Source organism: Falco rusticolus, chromosome 1 (assembly GCF_015220075.1).
Source record: "Falco rusticolus isolate bFalRus1 chromosome 1, bFalRus1.pri, whole genome shotgun sequence".
Taxonomy (NCBI): domain Eukaryota; kingdom Metazoa; phylum Chordata; class Aves; order Falconiformes; family Falconidae; genus Falco; species Falco rusticolus.
In genome coordinates this window covers 119,532,324-119,555,361 of record NC_051187.1, presented here as the reverse complement: position 1 = coordinate 119,555,361, position 23,038 = coordinate 119,532,324, and the positions used below count along the sequence as shown (strand labels likewise).

Sequence of the window (23,038 nt, the reverse complement as noted above, 5' to 3'; positions counted from 1 at the left end):
CTCCGGTTTTGGAGTGTTCTGTTCAGTGCAATAGGAATTCCAAGGAAAAAGCAGCTAATGTCCTATTAATGGTCCATGAAGCTCTGACAATTTCTGGAAAACTTTAGCATGGCTGTGCAAACCATTACTGTCTCTCATATCTTTGTTTCCCTAAGCAGATAGCACTATGTTAATTTAACTTCACATATATATATGTGTGTACGTGTGTTACTATATATACTAACACTTTAATTTTCATGTTTTACTATTAGCTTATACCTTGAAGCGATGACTTGAAAAGTAAACCAGGTTATTAATTTCCTTTTGATCCAATCTGTAACATTAAAGCTAGGAAGCAAACCTGTATATTATTTGGTCAGTAGACTGGAGTAGGCTGGAGAAACAGCTGAGGGAGTTTTAAGATATAGCTGCCATCAGCTGTTTGTTTTGTTTTTTTTTTTCCCCCTTGCTTCCCTGCTGCTATTTGTTCAGGTCCTAGAGACCTTTGTTGAGTTGATTTTAGATTTGTTAATCATCCTATATATATAGATATATAATATTAAAAAACAAACCCTTTATTACTTTTTAATTTTTTCAGTCTAAAGCAAAGCATTCCACAGGTACAATCTATTTCCACCTCCGCCCCGCCCCTGGTGTGGATAACACATTTTTTGTATTTCCTTATATTTCTTGGCTACAAAGGTATGAAGCCCGCAATACCAATCAAGTATAGGACAGCAAATATTATTATTAAATATTTTAGCCAGCTTGCAGCAAAATACAGCTTATTTGTTTTTATAGTTTTGATACACAGCAGGGGAACTTAATCTGAATATCACAAGGTAAAAATACAGTACTGTAGCTAAATTTTTCAGGAAAATTTATGGTTTGCGATTGAAATCTTCATTTTAGTGGTTAACTTGATATATTATTTTTTTACCTTTAAGTTTCATATCCAAGTTGTGAAACTACATAGTAATGAATTTATTGTATATATTTAACACTTAGGTAGCTTTACATTCTTGGTAGAAGCAGCTCACCTTCATTTCATATTTAAAGCTTAGGTAAGGTTACCTGTCAGAGGAATTCCTGTTTACTGCATTTATCATTATTTAGTTATTCGTCATAGGTTACAAATTCAATGTTAAGCCTCTCCCAGTTTTTAAACTTAGAAACTGACTGTTACTAGTTCTACAAGAAGAATGCTATAGAATCTTTTCAGGAGCTGAAACCTCCAGTAGTACTAAAATGAAGAGTAATATATTACCTTTTCAAGGTAACAAGCAGAAATGGGTGCCGCTTCACTTGGACGACGTAAGGTCAGACAATCAAGACAGACCAGGCTCTCGAGCTAGCTCAAGATTTCTGCTGGAAACAAACAAGTTAATACCTCATAACAACAGACGGAATGAGGCAAGAAGTAAGTAGTTTTCAATCTCTGGGGTTTTCTATTTGTGGCAAACAAAGTATAATACCACATGAGTAGGCATTTATTTTGTTGATTGGCAGTTTATGTTGAACATGACTTTGCCTATACTAAGTAAAACCTAGTGTTTATATTTGCCAATAACCAGCAATAAATAAATAATTGTACTGTAGCTTGACAAATTTTAGATCGAAAAATTTCGTTCGAATGCTTGCTGCCCAATTATTTTTTTTTTTTAACCTTTTCAATAATTGAGCAGAGTTGTGATGTCTCCATCACTGGCTCTGCTGAGTAACTGAGTTTGGAAACAGTCTACCTTTACGGTGTGTGCTGGCGCTCTGAATCAGAGCAGCATATATTTTTCTCTTTATGGCTCCCTACAGGGTCTTGGGCCACAGCTTTACGATACAGAAAGTTTGGAGTCTCATAAGGCGGCTGCTCTGTCCTGCTCTACTGCTATTCCCGCAGCTTGTTGCTACCAGAGCAATTGCTTGTGGGCCTACACTTTGAACTCTGCTTTGGCAATTCTACTGATGTTGGTTTTCTCCTTTAAGTTGGACCAATTCCCTCGGTTCCCTGACCTGTTTCTCAGGATGGCCATGCAAAAAGTTGTACTAGAACAACAGAGGGAGAATTGCACCACAGCTTGTACTGCTTCTGGTCCTCGGTGTCCTGAATACAGCTTGTCAGGTGGCAGAAATCTTAGGCTGAGCGTAACTCTTTGGTTTATTTATTTGCCACGGAGATGGGAATTGTTTATGAAGTTCTTTTAGGAGCATGGGTGCAAAGTTTGATGTGGATGTCTGAGGGATGGACAGGAGCAAGGGGAGAATTTTCACTAGTGTTACCACTTTCTTCAGCAGTTATTTCTCAGGGTGGTCAAATGACCAGAAACTTGTAGCTGTAAGTGATTCAAGACCAGATTAAGTGTGAGGGACCATGAAACATATTTTGCTCTTCAGGAGTATTGGCTGTTTAAATAAAAAGCTTGTTTCGGGTTTAAATCAGCACTAGCCCATTAAGGTGTTTCACGTAGGACTGTAGCGTGTGTCTGAAGCCACATGTACTCTCAGAGTGCAAAAATAAAACTGATTTGGGGAAACAGTTGAAGTAACTCCTACACGTTTAGGACCTCTTAAGGTTGAGGGTGGCAAGTGTGAAGGCTAAGGTCCAAATTCCCAATGATACACACAGGTTATGATACTCATAAATTCAGGGTCTTATTTGACAAAAAGTAAAATACAGGAACTCGAATGTATGAGCACACGTATATTGTCGTAGGGTTCATTAAAAACAGTTGCTAGTAAACCAAGATTTCTAATACGAACAAAAAAAAATCATATCATTAGTCAGTCCTTTGTTAAATCTAGCAGCTCTCAATTTGATCAAGTAGGTGCTGTATCCCCAGGCATTCCTCTGACAGAGAGGTCCCCCGGCATCTGGAAGATATCCAATTACAACTTAAAGAAACTTTAAGCAAGGGTGCCTGAAGATGGAAGTCTCTGAGAGTGTTAGGAAAAGAGAAAGAAATGGTGTGAGAGGGCTTCGTTTTCTCTCATGAGTAAAGGGAGAATTACACCTGTCCTTAAGTTTTGTGGTGAGTGGAGCCAAGGTCCCTGGGGTCTGGTTTGGACCTGTTTGCTTTTCTCTCTTCTTCTACTTCTCTCTTGCTCTCTTCTGCTATGTGTAGACCACATACTTACATGAAAACCTTACACAGATTCTTACCGAGTTGTCTTAGATGTGCGTGTGTTATCAAAAAGGGGTTCTTAACTTAAAAGCTTGGTTTGGGGCACGACCAGCAGAGAATAATAAATGATCGCCATTAAATGGGCAGTGTCAGGGGAGCTGTAGAGACGGCTGCCTCTAGGACCAAAATGGAAGCTCCAGAGAGCCGTGGCTGCGGAAATCCCACACCGAGAAGGATTGTCGAGAGCTGGCGACTCTTCCTGGCTCTCTCTAGGTACTGGGAGTTGTCCACAGGAGGAGACTGTATTATTACGCCTGGAAGGGAAGTTGAATTGCATGATCGTTCCTTCCTGTCCCAAGCCGATTGGGTATTGTGATCCCTGAACTGGCACCACAGCGTCCAGTGGCTTCAGAAGCATTTGAGGTTGCCTGCCAGTCAAGCCCATTTACTCTTCTTTATTGCTAACAGCTTCTGCCCCACTCATCTCAGGCATGGCTGGGCAAACCTTACTGTTCCACTCCGGCAGCTTCAGATCTGACCTTCAACTTTGGCCAGCATGGTTGAGTCGGTGGACTGCCTGGGCGCAAGCTGAGAACTTTGTTACAAGGGACTTTGTGTCACTGTGATGCTTAATTATGATTGCGAGTACTGGTTTTTTTTTCTCTTTTCAAAGATTGGCGTCGTGATAGAGAAAAGAGAGACGATCACGACGAAGTGTGCAGCGTGAGAAGTGAGGGTGGCAGTGTTCGAGGATTCTCCAGAGGCAGAGGAAGAGGTAGAGGCAGAGGAAGAGGACGAGGCAGAGGAAACCCTAGAAGTATGCAAAGAAGTAGATGCTAACCAAAAATTTTAAAACTGTTTTATAATGTTTTTGTTTGCACGTGAAGTAGGAATTGTCTCAGAAGACGTAGCCTGAGTCTTTTTAAAATCAGATGCTGCAAACCAACAGTAAAGTAGCAGCGTGCTATACTTGTGTGCTGGGCTTAATATTTTTGTCATCTTTCTTTTATGTTCTCCTTTATTTTGAAGTGAACTTTGAATATTCAGTTGGTTATCAAGAACTGTATGGTGAAGGAACTGACCAAGTATTTCATCCTGAGCTTAATGCTAGTGTGATGTATTACTATGGTGATGGAACAGGAGTGCAGATGTATTCTGTGGATGAAGCACTTCTCAAAGAATATATAAAACATCAAATGTAAGTGGATCCTTTAATGTAAACATATTTTTAGGGATCTGGTTAAGATAACTCATTTCAAATGGCGTTTAATCCTTATTATCCATATAAAGATGGAGATTAAGGCATTTCAATTTAACTTTTTGATTTGACTGTTACCAGTGTCAGTTTGAATTTATTCACTAGTGGGGTGGAAAAAGTTGAGTGATGGGGAGGATTTTTAAGGAACCTGTTCTGCATCTTGTGCTGTAGTCTGGCTCTAACTCGTATACCTGCTTTATTTATGGTACATAGCCCTCTTTATGTTGTCATGTAATTGAGATTTGGATGTCTCTGAGCTTGTGCTTTTTGAGTACTGTTGGTCTGTTTGCCTATAAAGCTCTTCTTGGGTGATGTAGCTAGATGTTTCCCTTATTTGCTCTCAATTTCACTTTGAGAAGTCTTGTTAGTTTTATGTTTTCAGAGTGTTTCACCTGAAACATTTAACTGAAAGAGAGTAGTTTTGCAATGGTACTTGATTTTTCAATAATCTGAAATGTTTACTTTCTCGTGTACACCATTAGGCAATGAGAAACCATCTGGAAGACTGATTATCACCAGGAGACAAGTCAAAAAGGGCCTGGAAACCACTAGCTCATTTTAAAGAGACAGTTTCCACCACTGACAGATATTTCATCTTCTGTACTTGCAACGGCATTTGTTTGCGATGCCTTTGTGGTGGTTTTTGATTGCCCTTGTATTCCATAAAGCAACTTGCTTATTTTATTCTTGCTTCTTTTGTTACAGTTGACGCAAAAAGGAAGAAAAAAGCCTCTTTAAGGGCAGAAAGTATCTGGCATGTGGCTATCAACTTCAAAACTTCTATTGCAGTCTTTTTTGTTACTCTTGCTGCCAGGCCCTTATGAGACCTGACAGTGGACATGTACCCCCATGTCAGGATAATCGGCCTGCACTGTCCTCAGACAAGTGGGGGAGGAGCACAGACACTCCACTGTTGGCCAGATTTCTGGGCATGCAGTGTAGAATCCAGACCTTCTAAGGTAGGACATGATGATGTCCCCCTCTGCTGAGAAAAATGTCAGTTACAGCATTGGTCGCATCTGACTTCTGGTTATATTTGTATTTGGTTTTAGCAACGAGAGGTTGGCAGGTGTCAGTAGAAGACTTGGCATGGCTGGCTAACCAGAGCCGTTGGTTGCTTGTCTGATGTGAACTTCTAAGGCAGTTTGATTATGGAGTTTGCTTTCCATGAGAGGGAGATTCTTGAGCAGGTTTAGAGCATAACTTCACTATTTTTATGCTCCTTAAAAAACCAACAACAACAACAACAACAATAAAAAACAAAACCCAAAAACAAACCCCCAAAAACCCAACGTGTTTTTTATTCACTTTTTCTATCACATTAAAAATTATTGGAAACAGACTTTGTTCATCAGTTACTTATTTTTCGCTTCTAAATGGGGATAATTTAGTTATAAAGTATTAACCATGCCAAAGAAGGAAGTAGATACAGAATAAAGCTACACAGAACTGTTAGGTCTCAGCGTTCCTTATGGAGTCCAAGATTAATATTAGAGGAGTGAGATTGGTGTTTGAATCCTAGTCAGCTGATGAATTTTAAAACAATTTACCTGCTTAAGAGGGCAAAATCTTAAGAGACTATGTTCAGCTGAGTGGATACGTAATTACAGTAAGAAATGCACTGCTGTCAAGCAGTTCATGCTTGTCCCAAGAACCAGCTTGATGTACAAGTGAGCGTAATATTTGTATTGGATACAAAAACATCTTTAATGTTTTTAATTACAGGCTGGAGTTGTCAGCCTGAAATGTTTCAGTGCTCAGCAACTCCTCAGTCTGCAACATGCAGTAGAATTCTATTTAAAAAGTCCTCTTTCTTTAAAAAATAAAGAAATACAAGTCCAGACACGCACCCAGGTCTCCATCAATTCAAGAACAAGTGAAGGGACTGAGGAAAATGAAAAGAAAAGCTGGAAGGGGGTGTATGTGTGTGTGTAGGTTTGTCCCTCTACTTGGAGCAAATTTGTGCGTTGTTTTCATTTATCATTAATGGTCTTTCACATTCCTTTTTCTAGAGTGATGGACATCAAGTGAGGCAGTTTGAGTCAAGTTCAGTCATTGTCCATTTCTGCTTGTGGAATTTTTAACTAGATGAATCGTTACAAGATTTTACCTTTACTGTATGACTGTAAAGGTAACAGTAGTAAAAACTTGATATATGGCTTTTGTGCTTGCTTATCTTCTAGACTGGGAGGGGAGAAGAAATGTAGCAGTTCAGAACAGTAAACAGGATATTCTTGAAAGAAACTTTCTCTTTGTGCGCAGTTGCTTCACTGGTCAGTTTACTTAGCTCTGAGTGAGAGCTAATTCTCCGAAAGAGTTATTCTTTTCTCCGTGTGCTCCGATCTAATGGCAGTGTTTTCATTTGTCATATGTCTTATTGTCCAACTTTGAGACTTTTATATTCATTCAGTCCTGGAGCCGAGTGTTTCATATAGAAAGCTTTAACGTTGGATTTCTTTAGCTACCAAAAATTAGAGTGAGAAATGGTACCAAGCTTCTCCTTGGGTCAGTGATGGCATCAGAGTCCTCTCCTCTTGGTAACTTTGGCCTTGATCCCAACTTCAGTGGAGACACTTAGCATTTTATACTTAGTTGAAATTAGAATTAACTTTATTTACATCTGCATGTGGTTGGGCTTTTTCCCCCTCAGCGTTTTAATGCCCTCTTGTTTTATTTTGCACTATCTCTATTTTTGTGTTACGGAATTTTAATTGCTCTCCATTAAATATTTCACTGCCTACTTTCTTGAACCTGATGAGGAGTAGTGTTCGTTGGATGCAATATGCAAAATCATGGTATGATGTGTAAACTCTGTGAAAGGCCTAGATTTTAGTTGTCATGATTGATTTGGGGGGGGTGGTTGTCCATTCTTTTTCATAACATGTTTTCTTGTTTGCTTGCTTTGTGTGACAGGTCATGATTTGAATTCCTTATTTTCCTCTTCACTAGAGTAAAAACATCTTGACACCCTAACCATTTTGTAGAGCAGCTTCATTGTTTAAGAAGATTTGTCTTTCTGCTATTTCTTTGTCCCTTGTCTCTCTCGTTCTGTGGTATTGTCAGATTCTCAAAATGGTCCTTGTCCCTCTTCTCTTTATCCGCTTAACATCATCTCTTCTTTTTGACTTTACCTTTCGCCATGAACTGTTGTGCCTTTTGGTACAGTTTCACGACAAATACAACATTACTATTTTTGTTTTCTCATCTTCCCACAAGCATGCTTGAAGTAATGATTCAGAGTACATATATGTGCCTCAACACTCAGATAGGATACTTAAACCTTCTAATGTACTGGAAACTGGGAAAAGAAAAGATACAGTTCAGAATGGAGGCGCACTGATACTGCTGTGTGGGAAATAACTTATGCTCTGACTGTAAGCAGTAGTTGTCCTTCATCTATATGGAGGCTAAGAAAATGTTGTTTCCTTCTGTTCATGTAAGTAATAAGGAAGGGGGGTGGGTGAAAGAAAAATTGAGCACAGTTTTTTTCCTTATGCAGTTCATGTATGCAAATGTTAACAAGGCTTTGATTTATACCCTCTATGTACTGTACTGGATCATAACTCTTTCTTAACACGTTGAGCATGCATGCTGTTCTGTAAGTTTTGTTTATAATGATACACCTGTGGAAGGAACGATTTTGTTGATGATGGCAAAGTGTGGTCTGTTTTTAATGGAAGACTTCTAACAAGGAATCTCTTAAGTTGCTATTTTGGGATTTTTCTTTAACCTATGACAGGCTCATATTTGTATGTTTCTTTTCTGCAGTGAGTATTATTTCAGCACAGAAAATTTGGAAAGAGACTTCTTTCTGAGGAGAAAGATGGACCAACAAGGATTTCTGCCTGTTTCATTGATTGCAAGCTTCCGTCGGATGCAAGCTCTGACTACAAATGCTGCCCTCATTTTGGAGGTAAAATAATTCAGGAGTATGTATGTAGAAAGTTGTTTGGTTAATTTTGTACTGCCATTTAAAGTCGGTGCTATGAATTCCTGTTTGCATTGACAAGGATTTTGTAAGGAGACTATAAATGGCAAAGTTTGGGAGTGTTTTTTTCTTTTTTAGGTGGTGCTAGATATGTAAAGTTTCTAAAGTTATAATATGCTTGTCACGCAGGCCCTAAGGGACAGTACAGAAGTTGAAATTGTGGATCAGAGGCTAAGAAAAAGGGTTGATCCAGAAAAGTGGCCGATTCCAGGTCCTCCTCCGTGCAGCCTGCCACCGACTGACTTTTCCCAGCTCATCAATTGTCCAGAATTCATACCAGGCCAAATTTTTGGCTCACATACTGGTAAAGGATTTATTTTATAGAAACGAGTTCAGGACTGTCGATCTAGCTTAGGAAATTTGCCTTTTGATACTGATTTCATAATAGAAGTGGTACATTTGGTAATGGTTTATTCAGCTGATACGTTTCTGTCAGCCTTGCAGTTGCCAAGTCACATGGCTGGCATGGCTGATGTGAAGGAGATAAAAATGTGTCTTACATGCTGCTGCTGTGACCGTTCTCCGGAATATAGTATGATGGACTACAGTTGTGTAGTAGTAGTAGAAGCAGTAATGGTAATCTTAAGTTAGTGGTAAAATCTGCTTCATTGGGGTAGCAGCTGCATGTTAACTCTTTTTTTGATGCATCCTGGTTTTGGATGGGGATTTCATTCGCATTATTAATAGGGAGATGGCTTTGTTTGCTGGCAGCCCTCGGCAGGGAAATCTTTTACTAAAATGTTGGCTGGAATTAGATGGCAAGAATGAAGACTGAGTTAGGCACCCATCCGTAGAGCTAGAGGATGGCGTGGAGAAAACCTGTCCCCAATGATGCTGCTCTTGTTTTCTGACTAACACGTAACTTATCTCAGACTGTTAGAAACTTTACACATAAATAAGTTGCAAGAATTGATATTTCCCTAAAATGTTGAGTGAACTGCGAAAAGCCATCTCCTAAAAATGAAAAGAAATTCTGCTGATCAGTGTTACATTTCATCAGAGAAGTAGAAAAATAGTCGCTATGGTTAAAAGAGACTAGTGAAACAACTGAAAAAACCACCCCAAACAACAAAAAAAACCCCTTAACAAAATGAAACTAAACAAAAATAAAGCAATCCAGAGTAGAAACTGAACTGTTTTCCACTGCTAGAGTCTGCACCAAGTTCTCCAAGACTGGGAAGCCCGCTGAGTCCAAAGGAAAACACCGAAACGAGTAATTTTCAGACGATGTCTAAAGGATTGTCTACAAGTTTGCCTGATTTGGACTCTGAACCTTGGATAGAAGTGAAGAAGAGGCACCGTGCATCCACAGTCAAACTAAAGGTAAAATCAAAAACCTTTAAGTTGGTTTTAAATAAACAAATGCAAAACCTGGCAACTTATAGATTATACCGTAAAAGAAGATTTTTCACATCGTAACGTGTGATGCGTGATAATGCAGTACAGTTAGTGTGCATACTTCTCACTGTGTCGGACCTAGAATAACTGAGTGCATTTGAAATTCTGATCTAAAGCTCACTAAAATGAAATACTGTGGTGTGGGGTTTTTTTTTTTTTCTGCTGAGGGGCAGTTGTACCTGTTGATTATTGAAAAAATGTATTATGTGCATCGGTAATTGTTCTAAAAGCTTATGGCAGAATTATTTAGTACAGTAATTTACTTAATAAGCATCTGAAAATGGCTATATTGTTTCCAGTTTCCCCTATGTTTGTTTATTGAAAATGTTCTATCATGTTCTGTTTGTCTCCCATTTGGATAATGTCTGTCCAATTCAAATGTAAAACGCATCACCTTTTCCAACTTAGGAGAGCGGCGTTCCTGTGTCTGATCAAACATCAGATCAACAACAGCCACCCCCACCTCCAGAGGAGCAAGAACAGGAAGAACTTGATTTTATGTTTGATGAAGAGATGGAACAAATTCAAGGTCGGAAGAATAAATTTACTGATTGGTCAGACAGCGATTCTGATTATGAAATTGATGATCAGGATGTAAACAAGATTTTGATCGTAACACAGACACCACCATATATGAGAAGACATCTTGGTGGAGATCGTTCTGGCAACCATGTATGCCGTGCAAAAATAACATCAGAACTTGCTAAAGTTATTAATGATGGCTTATACTATTATGAACAGGATTTGTGGATGGAGCAGAGTGAGAATGACACTATGTTGAAGGTAACTTTCTTAAATTTTTACCTGAAGACTATGCCCGTCCAAACAGTTCTAAAATGGATTTCAGCCATCTGCTGTGTAATTGTAAAATGCTGGGTTTTTTTTTGAAAGAAAAGTGATAGTAGTTCAGTTTACAGGTCTCTTGAACTCTCTTTATTTTGATAATATTGTAAACAAGTTGAAAGCAAAATCGGCAAGTTTTTCTTGTCACAGATTTGACCAAAAACATTGAATGAATATTTTTAGAACTATCTCTTAACATTTTGGAGAAATTTCAACTTTTCCAGTGTTTTCTTGTTCTATGAATAGTTTGTTTCATAACATTTGCAAACCCCTACCGGAGAGGAAGTGGTCACATTCTTGAGATAAGATGAGAGGACGGTAATACAGTCATTTTGAAGTAGTTTTACGTTAAGGTTCTGTTTGCCTTGTAGCTTGTTACAATGTTAGCTCTGTCAGCAAATGAAACTTTGGATTGTACACCTTACATTTCATTGGAGAAACACTTCTATTTCCTAGCCTGTGCGTGGGCCCGTCTTTGAGGCTTTCAAACCTTTACAAGGAGATGGTCAGCTTTGATATTTTAAAAAAATATTATTTATTATTTTTTTAAATATACTGAGCAGCTGTAAAATTAGATGAGTTGAACTCCAGCACTGCAAAGGCAGAGGTCAACGTGGCATACTGCAGTCCTGTCACGTATCACTCTTGGTTTATTTTTTTGTGCAAGTGAGCCCAGTGAGTGGCACGTGTGTCAACGATCTCACTGTGTCACTAGCAGATATTAAGTGTACAGAAATACAAAGTTACCTAAACAGTAAGTGGTGAGGAGAAGGAGCTTTATCTGTGCACAAGGGTAAAGGTGGTTTGGGGGAAGCAGCTTAAAGGACAAATGGGGCATGTGGGTACAAAAAAGAGCTGACAGATAAAAACGAATGTTGAGAATAAGAGCAGGAAAGTAAGGGTACAATTCAGAACATGGAGTTTTTATTATAAAGGAAATGGACCAAGAAAACCAGCACACTAGAAGAGGACAGTGAGAAATAGCACACAGCCAGGGAAAACTACTTTTTTGTTGTTTTGTTCTTAACATTGATTTAAACAAGATTTTTCACGCACAGCATGCACGCACAGAGATGTCCCGCCCCACCTTCAGCTGAGCAGGGGCAAAAGTGATTTGACTTGTTGCCACACATCCTGGAAAATCCTGTGCTTTTGCGGTTTAAGCTACCAATGAAAACATTAAAAAAAAAAAAAAAAACAAGCTGAACATTTTATTTACAAATGCTGGCTTTTCTTAAGATGTTGCCTGAGAAAGGGAGGAGGGTCTTTTTTGCTCCCCTAAATTGCTAGGGCCTTCCTTGGCACACTTACTGCAGAAGAGGGATGGTTTGGGGTTTGGCAAGGGGCCAGGGTCTCAGTTGTTTTTATTTCTTATTTGTCTGTGAAAATTCGCATGTAGGTGGCCTTACTGTCTCCATTTGCCCATTTACCGGCGTAACTTTGTTTTAGCTAGTGCAGTGTGAGCTTATATACAGTGTCCGTGGCAGCTTTTTTTACAACGTGTGCTAGAGACTTCTTCCATTTTCCTGAAAAGAAATCTGTACTGGCTGTGTGTGGGTAGCTGTGTCAGTTCTGGCTTGCTTATTTTCTCTTCTATGAATTTCACCTGTTTCTCCGGATGATATTAATTATTGTGCTTTGCATTTACAATTTGCTTTCTCTAATTCAGCAAGAGATTGAGAACTTTAAGAAGCTAAGCCTCATTAGTAAAGAGGAATTTGATAGTCTTGCACCAGAACCAGTTGCTGATCCAACCCAAGAAGTTCCTCCAGGACCTTCAGGGTTACGGAAAGGTAAGTAATAAGTATTATTTTTTTTCCGAATCTCTGTAATAAAGAGCAATTCCATAGGTGTTTTAACTCTTTCTGCCTGTGTAATATTTCAATTTTGGTTCAGTCAGCAATCCGAGGGGATTGCTCTTTGCTCATTTTTCAAATTGTCAACTGTTTGTTAGTAGCATGGTTTCCATTGAGTTAGAACAAGCTGGTACTACTACTTTGCAGGATGTGTATGAGCATCAAAAGGCAGTGTTCTATTTTGTTGTCACCATGTACCAACACCAGGTGCTTTTTGTGTAGTTTGACATTCACAGTGTGTAAAGTAATAGCTAGTGATGTTGCGAAACATATTTTCTAGAAACCAGTATTTTTACGGGAAATGGGGATAGAAGGAATTGAAACTAGAAGAATTTTCTATTTGTATCATAACCTTACTGAGCAGTCACTATGTCCAAATCTTATCTTTTGAGTATTTCTGATGCAGTAGTAGTATTAACATTTACTCGGATACATGCTAATAGTGTCTTTAAAGCAGTTGAAGAAAACCACCTTACTAAACCCACGGCCTCACCAAAAAGCAAGAATGTGGTTATGCTTTCACCAGTGTTTATTTTCCATTACTTCCCTAGTGTAAGTACCAAAGAACAAGCAGTGAAGAAGTGGGTTTAAATTTTCTAGCAAAGACATGCTTGAAACTTTATTTCCTAGTTTTGAGCGGTTTGTGCTGCTTCTGCACAGAGTGCTCTTTTTAATTTGATTATCCTTTGGGGATGATGTGGTTCATTTGAAATGAAACAGGCCTTTAAGATACTAAGGGAGCTTAAGCTTTGAAATCCGAAGTCTGTTTTGAAAATGAGTGTTTTGTCCTTCCTGCCTACAGATTTGGCAGAGGAGCTGCCTTGTAATTTGTTAAGTGTTGAAGTCCCTCCGACGGCAGCAATAGCTCGATCACTGCCAACAGCAGTGCCAGATTCCCCCTGCATTCAACCTGGCTTCACCCCGCGAACACCTCGCACCCCAAGGCTACAGGACCCCAACAAAACACCCAGGTTCTACCCTGTTGTTAAAGAAGCACGATCCATTGATGTGAAGGTAAATGGAAACATACTTTTTCTAAAACGAGAAAAAGTCTGTAAAACTCATGCCTGTGCATACGACTTACCAGGAATAAAAAGAAAAAAAAAAAAATAAACACTTGTACATTTTTATGGCTTATCTTCAAAATATTTACCATATTGTTACAAAATGATTTCCTAGTTTTCTCTGTAACATTTCTTAAAAGACCTTGCTGAAAAAGTGTCATGTCAAAGACTTTGAATTTGTTACATAAGACTAATCTTTAGGTTATGTAACCAGAGTGTTGTGACTATAATGTGTTAGATAGAATATAAAATTTTTAGAACTTTGTCTTAATAGGGAGAGAATGAGTGAAATGAAAATAGGGAAATAAATACTTCATTTGCTTTCTTAGACTCCAAGAAAAAGAAAAACACGACACAGTACAAATCCTCCCTTAGAATGCCATGTGGGTTGGGTGATGGATTCCAGAGACCACAGGCCGAGAACTTCCTCTGTGAGGTAATTTTTATTTTTTTTCAGTTGTAGAATATTTATTTGCAGTATCATTAGTTCTCACTGCTAATGGAGAAACAGTCTGTGATAAAATACAATTTATAAACACATTGGAGGGAAGAGCAGAGCGATCAAGAAAGACAAAACGATAGAATGCGAGGTTACTGGGGAGTAAGCTAGCCAGGCTGACTAGGTTCCACAACGTTGTTGAGCCATGATACTGTAGCAGTAATATTACTTGAAGTACTGACATTCACTTCAGTGATTTTGCTGTTAGGCGGTCATTTAAAATCAGGCAGTAATGTAATGTTTAATTATTGTCATTCAAAACTGTCTGGTTTTTGACATATTAGCTCAGAATCTGATTTCAAAAGCGGGTGACTGGGACCCCAGGCATGCATTGTAGTGGCGGTCCTGCGGTGACTGCGCTATTCTGACAGCTCTTGCATAGATCAGAATGGTTGAAAACTGATTCTATAGAAAAGCACTCTTTACAGGACAGAAGTGCATTTGCTTTTTTTTTTTTTTTTTCTTTTTTTCTTCAGCAGTTCCAGCGCTTCGCCTTCAGAAGGAGCTCCATTAGCGGGAGGTTACGGGTGTACCCCAAATTCTCTTCCAAAATTTCAGCATCCTTCTCATGAACTGTTAAAGGAAAATGGCTTTACTCAACAGGTGTACCACAAATATCGTCGAAGGTGTCTGATGGGTAAGCCACTAAATGTACTTCCTGAAATTCTACCTAAAATTTTCAAGGCGTCATCTGATACCAGTTTTCTCCACACTGTTCCTCATCCTAATTTTTTCTTGGAAAAGGAAAGCAAGATGTATTTTGTTTCTCTTTTATGAACTCTGCTTTCCATTTAACTTTATTTTCCCTGACAAAAAAATTACCCTCGCATTTAAACTTCAGTTACTGTAAGCTCTTGTGTGTGTATTACTAATGGAAAAGCACTTGAAAATATGTTGCTGAAAAATTGAAAATAACTTTCTCTTTTTTTACTCCTTTCTTTTTTCTTCCAGAGAGGAAACGGTTGGGAATTGGCCAGTCCCAAGAAATGAACACGTTGTTTCGTTTCTGGTCCTTTTTTTTGAGAGATCACTTTAACAAGAAAATGTATGAAGAATTCAAACAACTTGCTTTAGATGATGCAAGAGAACACTACAGGTATTCACTTTTTCCTGGAAGTTGAGCTGTTGAGGTCGTACCTGTGCAGTTTGCGTATATCTGAAGTGAACATTTCTAGTATTGGTTTTGAGTCTTTGGAAATCTTTAAAATAGCAGCCTGTGTAAGTTATTTTAATAGCAAAAATCTGTTTGTTTATATTTGTGCTTTGCAGATAATAGCTAAATGTGCAGCATTTCCTGACTTGTCATCGGTCTTGAATTCTACAAAACCCTGTAACTTGTTGACTGTGACAAGTCAGCTCTGTACTTATTTACACTCCTAAGATTCTTCCTTCCATAGGTGAAGACGTTCTTAACCTCATTGAACTTTGGTGCGACTGCTTCTGGCCTTATAAAAATACCAGAGAAATGACCACAAAGGAAATTACCGCTGCCCCTTTAGCTCTCTGATGTTATTCCCTTCCTTCCACCCAGTTCCTCCCACCTCTGTTTCCCTTAGCTGAAAAGACGAGGTAGCCCAGCGTTCTGAGTGCCAAGCGAGGATGTACCTACCGGCTTACAGAATCCTGAAGTTTGGATATGTCACTTGAGGCTGCAGAGTGATATTCCCTGGGGGGTGAAGTGGCTTTAATAACGCCTTGTCTCTCTGCTCTGGATTACTTGATGCTCTGTGATTATCCAAGGATACGTTTACTAGGAGAAACTTCAGAAGGCTTTTAAGGGCGCTAAGGTGGCAGCAGGCAAGAACGGGAGGAGGTCTGCGCTATCTGGAGACCCGAGGCAGCCAAAGCCAGAGTAATGCCGAAGCATCACTGAGTGCCGAGCCAGAAACCCTGCCACTGGGGTGGGTGGGAGCTGCAGGAACACAGTCCTGCCTTACACGGCAGGTTTTGCGCTGGTGGCGGGTTAGGCTGACTCCTGGGCCGACCCACTATGATTGGTCTTGTGTTAAAAATGTTTGTGTGCCCACACATACTGAAAACATGAAAGCATTTGTCTTCATTTTGTATGTGTGTATAGTGTCCGTAGATCCTAAATTGAAACCATGGGACGGACCTGATTTTCCTAAGTCAGTTTTGGTTATTCGTGAAGATGTTTCAGAACAATGGGGTGATAAAAACTGATGCGAAAAGGAAGCGTTTTTTTTAGGAGAAGGGTAAAATGAGACTGTGCCGTCTACTTAAATGCAAGGAGAGACTGGAAACTTGCCTCCCTCTGAGGGATGAGCAGCATATGTGTAAGGTATTTGTACCTCTTTGTTCTGTTACAGGTATGGATTGGAATGCTTGTTTAGGTTTTACAGCTATGGCCTAGAAAAGAAATTCAGGCAAGAAATATTCAAGGATTTCCAAGAAGAAACGAAGAAAGACTACGAAGCTGGTAATTATCATAGGCCGGTCACGGCTCACACTGGGGTAACTTTAGTTGGAGATAATCCCCGTTCCTTGGCCCTAACTTGTTAATGAACCCAAGAGCCATTTCTGTTTGTGTTCCTCTTATCTTCAGTTCTCTTAAACATACAGTTACCAGTGAATAATTAAGGTTTTTTTTAATTACATCTGACCTCTGTAAATTGGTAAAATTGTGTTTTTCCATTATCAGGTCAGCTCTATGGACTGGAAAAATTTTGGGCTTATCTAAAATACTCTCAGCACAAGACTCCAGCCATTGACGCCAAACTGCAAGAGTACCTTAGTAAATTTAAGAGGCTGGAGGACTTCAGAGTAGATGTAAGTTTCAGTACCTATTTCAAATAAATATTTGGTGTATGAATATTTTTACTGCAAGGTAAACTGAGAACAGTTACTTCAGTTCACAAAAAGGCAGCTTTACGAATCCTGTCAATCACTAGAAAAAGCATGATTACAAAAATTTGAATGAAAAAGGCAGTTGTGTTCTAGCCATTTGTTATTATTTTCTTTTTAAACCAAAGTATGGTGCTGAGGTGGCTAAAACGTAGAAAGCGTTGATCCATTTTCATTGTGTAGTGAAAGAAATAGGAGAAAAAAAAAAAAAAAAAAAAAAGCTTGTCATTTGGTAAGACTGATGATTTCTATACCGTTCAGGAATTTGGCAAATTAATGAATGGCAATCCTTGATGAACTGTGACAGGCATTGTCCTTGCTGAGAATGTAAGTGCCAAATTCAGTGCAGCCTCCCTGCAGAATGCCGAATTCTTAGAGTACGGTTCCGGAGTGTAGTGCTGCCCTGCCTTTCGTACCTGGCTTACGGGGCACTGCGCTACCATCGGCCCCGGTAATCCTCCATTTCCTAGGAGTTGTGGCAAACATTTGGGCAGTGACAATTAAATAATGTAAGACTGTTTAAAGTCCTTAATATGTCATGCACTTGCGCTTCTAGCTAAATGGCCAGGAGAGCTGTAGAACATTACCAATGAGTTGTGAATAACTAAGCTGAGTTATGGAACGCTCTGTCTTTTTTTGATCTGTTAAGTGTATGAAAGGGCAAATACCCGGCCTTACAGAAAAACATCTAACAGGTTGCTCGTGTTTATTTTCAGCCTCCTATTAGTGAAGAATCTGGCAGAAAGAGACCGGTTGCTGCTGCAGGTGAAGATTCAGGTCATCGCAGACATCAGTCTAATTCATCTAAAGCACTTCTTGCCGCTAAACCCACAGCTGCCTGTCAGTCCCAGGCACTGGGCAACCTTACCAGTGGGAACACTGTGCAAGCATCCGTAGGTCATAACAGTGCTGCCGCAAAATCTATAGGAAATGATGTACCAGAAAAATAGACTTAAGATGAGCTGACGCCCTTGAGAATCAACTTTTACATCATTCTCTTAATTGGGAGATCTTCAAGGCAAGCCGATCTAATACATGATTAAAAATGTATGGGTAAGACAAAGGATTGGATTCTCTTTTTCACAGGATTTAGTTCCATAACACTTACCCTAGGAGAGTTGCTCTTGGTTTTGGGATCATTGGAAGGATCCTAGGGAAGATTCTTTGGCTTCAGTATTGCTTTCCTCAAGCTTTTGTTTACAAAGAACTGCATTCCTTGCATATGCAAAAAATACTTCGGGGATGCCTTACATTTCAGCTCATATTTCTTAAAAAAGGTATGATATACCCATGATATTTACTGTGCTTTCTTTACCCAGAGTTTCCCGTTTTTTGTATTTTACCAAAGCAAAAAAGATTACATTGTATGTAGAATTTTAAATGTAAAGGAAAGATCTATTTGATTGGTTTGCTCTTGAATCTAACTATTAAAAAGTACGCTTTTGTGCAAAAGCACGCTTGAGAATGTGCAGCTATACATGAAACTGCATTTCTGGATTCTATTTAAAGACATAGTTTCTGGTTTTTTTCAGGGTCTCCATAGTATTTTATTAAGTATGGAGTTTGAGTGGACATAACTGGGATAGTTTTGCAGGTATTTCCTTCAGTACTGGTTCTTAGTAAGTCAAGCAACAGAAGTGTACAGGGGAAGATGGATCTGTTGGCTTCATAGGGTCTTAAATTAACATATAGTATCTACAGTTTGTGCAGGTTGTTAAAATAGCAAACTATTCAAATTATTCTTGGCTTGAGAGGTATCTTCATTTGAATTAGCATGATTATTAATTGCTCTAACAGGAGAGGCATAATTTTTCCAAATGTGTTTGGTCTTTTTCCTCCATATTTCAAGTAATAAAAAAGAGTTTGGAGGGGAAACAAAGTATTCCTTGTAAATCTTATTTTTTGCTTTATTTTACAATATCTGAATGAAGTTCTGTTTAAATTGTGCTAGCTAAGCATAAATAATTTCAAACAGGTCTAAACACGATTTCACCGAGTGTAAGTTACTCAAATACAAATCCATTGCTGTAGCTGAAAGATGGGGATGTTAATATCCTGTAATTTCTTCTTAACTTCACTACTTGGTTTTTGAAGACTCAAATGAGTAACTTCTTGTTTCCTAGAGCAGGTAAGAAGAATTTCAGGTTTTTGTTAAACATTAACTGCAGAAAAGACTTCACTTTTAAAGTTAAAAAGCTACGTCTAGCACAAATGCCTTAATCCGTGAAGGTGTCTGAACTGACTGCACAGCCACATCCAGGGTTTTAAACTCCTACCAGATCTCAGAGGGTGTAAGTCCATTCATTTTTCAGTCATTGTCTTGTGAATCTCAATGAAACAAATGATGAACGTTTGCATTGTAAAGTAGTGTATGTTTGCAGTGACCTTCCCAACAGTTAATACCATTTCAATACAAAATGGAGCCTTTTAAACGGCCTGTTCTAAATTAATTTCAATTTACTCATACCAATATTTTAAGTAATATCCTGTAACTATGCTGAAGTGGCACATCTCAATCCTGTGTTTGATCCATGCCTTTTGCTATCCAAGAAAATGATACGAATGTAAATTTGGATTGAAATTGTATATACAAGTAATAAATTTAAGGTATTTCCTTTCAGTTTTTCATTGGAAAATGTGCAGATTAAGCTTACAGTGTGTGTAATTTTGTGATATCTTGAGAAATTTCATAAAAACAAAAAAACCCCAAATCCTAACACTGTTGTATGTCAACTTTTTCCCCTACAATGTGTGAAGAAAAACAACTTTGAAAAGATTGTTAAAGCTGTAGACTTGCATAGAAATTTCTGCTGCCTCTGGTGCACCAAGGTAGCGGGGAAAACCCTGCCTGTTCAAACACTGTAGTAGTTCTTGGAATGTGAACCAGCTTTCTTCAACTTCAGTACTGATGTATTTTTTTCATATAACTAGGTACTTATCAAAGAAAAATACAGCTGGGAGCAAAGAGGGTGCATTCTTCACCTGCTGTCTGTGCTGTTGGCCTCTACAAGGCTGGTTGCTTAGACAGTGTCCCCTCACTCAGGCGGACAAAATACCACCCACAGCTCCAGGATTCATTTTCAGGAATGCACCCCTTCACTTCCCAGGGGCTTGATTCTTCCCCCTCTCAGCCCTTGCAGGCAGGTGGAACAAACCAACCCGTTAACAGCTGTTTGCACGCGGAGCTGCGAACAAACCCATGGAATTTTAGAATAAACCCCAGAGATGTTGCTGGCTGAGCAACTTGTTGCTCTGTATGGCTGGAAGTGGTTAATCACCTTTCAGTAACCGGCATACCGGCTGCGGAGCCATGCATTTGTTTTTGAACATGCACCTATGTGTCCAACCTGCTTTCCATTTAGCTCCCTTTAAGCCAACCTCCAATTTGTCCTTCTTAAGACTGGTTGTATTCTAATAGTAGTCTACTCCTAAACACTAGCAAACCCTAGACCTTTCCTTGTTTAAAAATCCTCCCCTACGCTTAACAAAGAACTCTTGTTTAGGTCTGTCTTCATTTCTTCTGTTGAGAAATGACTCTACAAATATTTCGGAACACTTCCCTGCCCAAACTTGGTAAAATTTTTCTTTAGTCACGCTCAAAATGTTGGATGCTGAAGGCTTTTTGAAAGGGAAGACTCAAGATGGCTCTCGTCCCTGATGGAGACCAGATAACGTGTTCCTGTAAGGAGCAGCTGTAGCCTGTCTACATGGCTGATGCTGCTAACAGGGATTAGATTTCTGTGGGAGATAAAGCAGTAGGATGAACAGAAACCAGTTTATATTCGTAACAGCCTCTACCCTTAACAGCCTTTGCCTTTGCTTCAGGCATCACTGTGGTACTGAGGTGACAAACTACACTCCTTCAGTTCCAGACAGAGAAAGAGACCAAGTGTTAGCCAGTGTTCTTTTACTGACAAATCCCGCCAGAACTTCGTACTTCCAAAAGGCTTTAATTTTAGATGCTGAGAGAGTGTACACTTGCAGGCTTTGCCCAGTTACCTAGAAGACGTGGCAGGTCAGTAAAATATGATTGTCACAAAAAAAACCAGTTCAACTTCATAACCAGAATGGGGACAATTCTATTTCTTCATGGATTTTGCAGGAAGGCTGCAGTGCCAGACTGGATCTCACATGTTAAAGTTCCTGCTTTCTGGTACAGGAGAAAATACGCAAAACCCCAAGAATCCCCCAAGGGGGAGGGGTGGGGGGTGAGGAAGGCTTGGGTTTGGTTTGGGGTTCGGTGGTTGAGTTGATTCAAGTTAAACAGCTCTCCACCTGCATTTGAACCAACCTTGGCACAGGTATTCTATCAAAAGCAAGCTTAAACCCCAATCTGTAAACACCTGTTAGCAAACATTCACCTTCAGCCATAAATTAGAAGCCAGTGAAAGGATTTGCCAGTAACAGTCATACTTAAATATGGAAACCAAATAATTAAGTAAGCCTTCAAGGGCAGGGTTAGATTATTACTAGCGTTAAGCAGGAAAAGGAGTGAATAGCCAAATCTGCAGCTGCAATGGCATCGTTCCATTCATGCCTGCAAGAGCAGTCAGAGGGCAGCCAGGGGAGGGTTTTCCCCACGGCCCACGCTTCAGCCTGCAGCGCGAACATGGGAGAGCGCCCAGAGGCTGCAAGGAGGGCTCCGAGGCTGCAGGACTTCATCGCAGACACGCTCTGGGCTGCTGAAACAAACTTCAGCAACATTTCAGTACTGAGTGGCTGAGTGACGCTTCATGAAGAACTATGCAACTTTTACTCCTTTAGGACAAAACCAACCCCAAAGTAGAGCCAGGAAGACAATTTATATTCAAAGTTCTAAGTCTTGATCAGTATTTCGTACTAATTATACTATAATGCATGTATTTCCTGGAGGAAATAAAACCCCACAAACTTCTATTGTAGAGAAAGTAATTATCCAAGAGACTTAAAGCATAAGTAAGCTTTAACTATTCCTTGACCTTTACAACAAGGATATTAAAATCAAGCTCATTTTGCAGGAAGAAAAAGAAAACCCCAAACATTAGGAAATGGTTTAGAACTAACCTATATCTGAAGTGAAAAGAGATCAGAAGCAGAGTGCCAAACTGCTTTTAGGTGTCGTGTCTGACTGAAGGATAGAAAATGTAAACCTTAGCCAAAGAAAAGTAGATTTAGTTCAATAAAGAGAGACAAACAAGTACAAGCAGGTGAAAGGATAATTCTGTAGTCCTTGGTGGAAACTCAAGATGCTCAGCTCAAGTAATGACACGGTGGTACTTTTGTTTTTAATCAAGAAGGTTTAAAAATACATTTTCTGCCATAATAAAGCATTTTTGGGAGGCAGTGTATAAATGAGGCAGAAGCGTCAAAACAGATGACTACTCAACTAGTTTAACACTAAGTCTAGCCTAGGAAAACAAGTCGTGTGTTAAACTGGAAATGTACTTTGTTTCTAAAGATGGTAAAAAATACTTCCTTCAAGTCCTTTACGTTGCTCAAACAAAATTTAACACGTTGTCAGTATCAACCTGCCTGTCATTTTAGTTAACAGTGAATTTTGACCAAGTGATTGACAGAAACATTTCATGGATGAACACCTCCATGGAATTATTAACTGCACTGAAGTTTTGACGGATCTGATATTATGATTTTTTCTTTGTATGTGTCAACTATTTATAAAAATGAAAGCTCCTGTGTGCTTTCAAGCACTTTTTTTAGGTTGTCAGCTTTGAATCACTAGTGACTTGGTATGTAGGATGAAGGAGGTTCATTTAGAACCCCCCAGACATCAAAATACAGGAGTAAGCGTACACAGCATACCGCTCCTATAGGTGACAGGTTTGTATTCTTCACGGTTACCATTAAGTTGCTTCAAAGCAAAACTCATCCTTTACCCATCCTGTTCAACCAGTCCTAACAGTAAAAATCCGAGCGTTGTTCTTTTAAACAATTTAAAAGACCCCAACAAACCACAACAAAACCTCACGTAACTTCACTGTGATTAAGCTTCACTGCACTTCTTAACGGGAAAGGAAAAGGGGTTTGGCAGTGACGGCATATCCAAAGCTACCCTTCTTTCTCCAGTAGGATGTTGTTTCTACATAAAAGGTACGGACACGATAAACAGCTAACGCTACAGCTATGCCAGGTGTGCCAATGCTAATAGCCGTAATGAGTGAAAGGCGGAGTAACTCAT

The 23,038-nt window shown here is 39.3% G+C and overlaps 1 protein-coding gene across 12 annotated transcripts in view; it reads left to right on the top strand.

Moving 5' to 3' along the window:
- Window positions 1–19,580, top strand: part of LARP1B (La ribonucleoprotein 1B) — a 32,331-nt gene extending 12,751 nt beyond the window's left edge. For 3 of the 12 annotated variants that reach the window (XM_037397994.1, XM_037398004.1, XM_037398014.1), the window contains exons 5-19: window positions 1,256–1,399; window positions 3,769–3,912; window positions 4,125–4,293; window positions 8,122–8,266; window positions 8,471–8,645; window positions 9,492–9,664; window positions 10,148–10,522; window positions 12,252–12,375; window positions 13,241–13,452; window positions 13,832–13,938; window positions 14,478–14,638; window positions 14,953–15,097; window positions 16,329–16,438; window positions 16,661–16,788; window positions 17,580–17,813. In XM_037397994.1, coding sequence (XP_037253891.1) covers window positions 1,256–1,399; window positions 3,769–3,912; window positions 4,125–4,293; window positions 8,122–8,266; window positions 8,471–8,645; window positions 9,492–9,664; window positions 10,148–10,522; window positions 12,252–12,375; window positions 13,241–13,452; window positions 13,832–13,938; window positions 14,478–14,638; window positions 14,953–15,097; window positions 16,329–16,438; window positions 16,661–16,788; window positions 17,580–17,813 — 2,546 coding nt within the window. The other 9 variants (XM_037397978.1, XM_037397968.1, XM_037397984.1 and 6 more) reach the window with 9 other exon arrangements.
- Window positions 19,581–23,038: the final 3,458 nt, after the last annotated feature.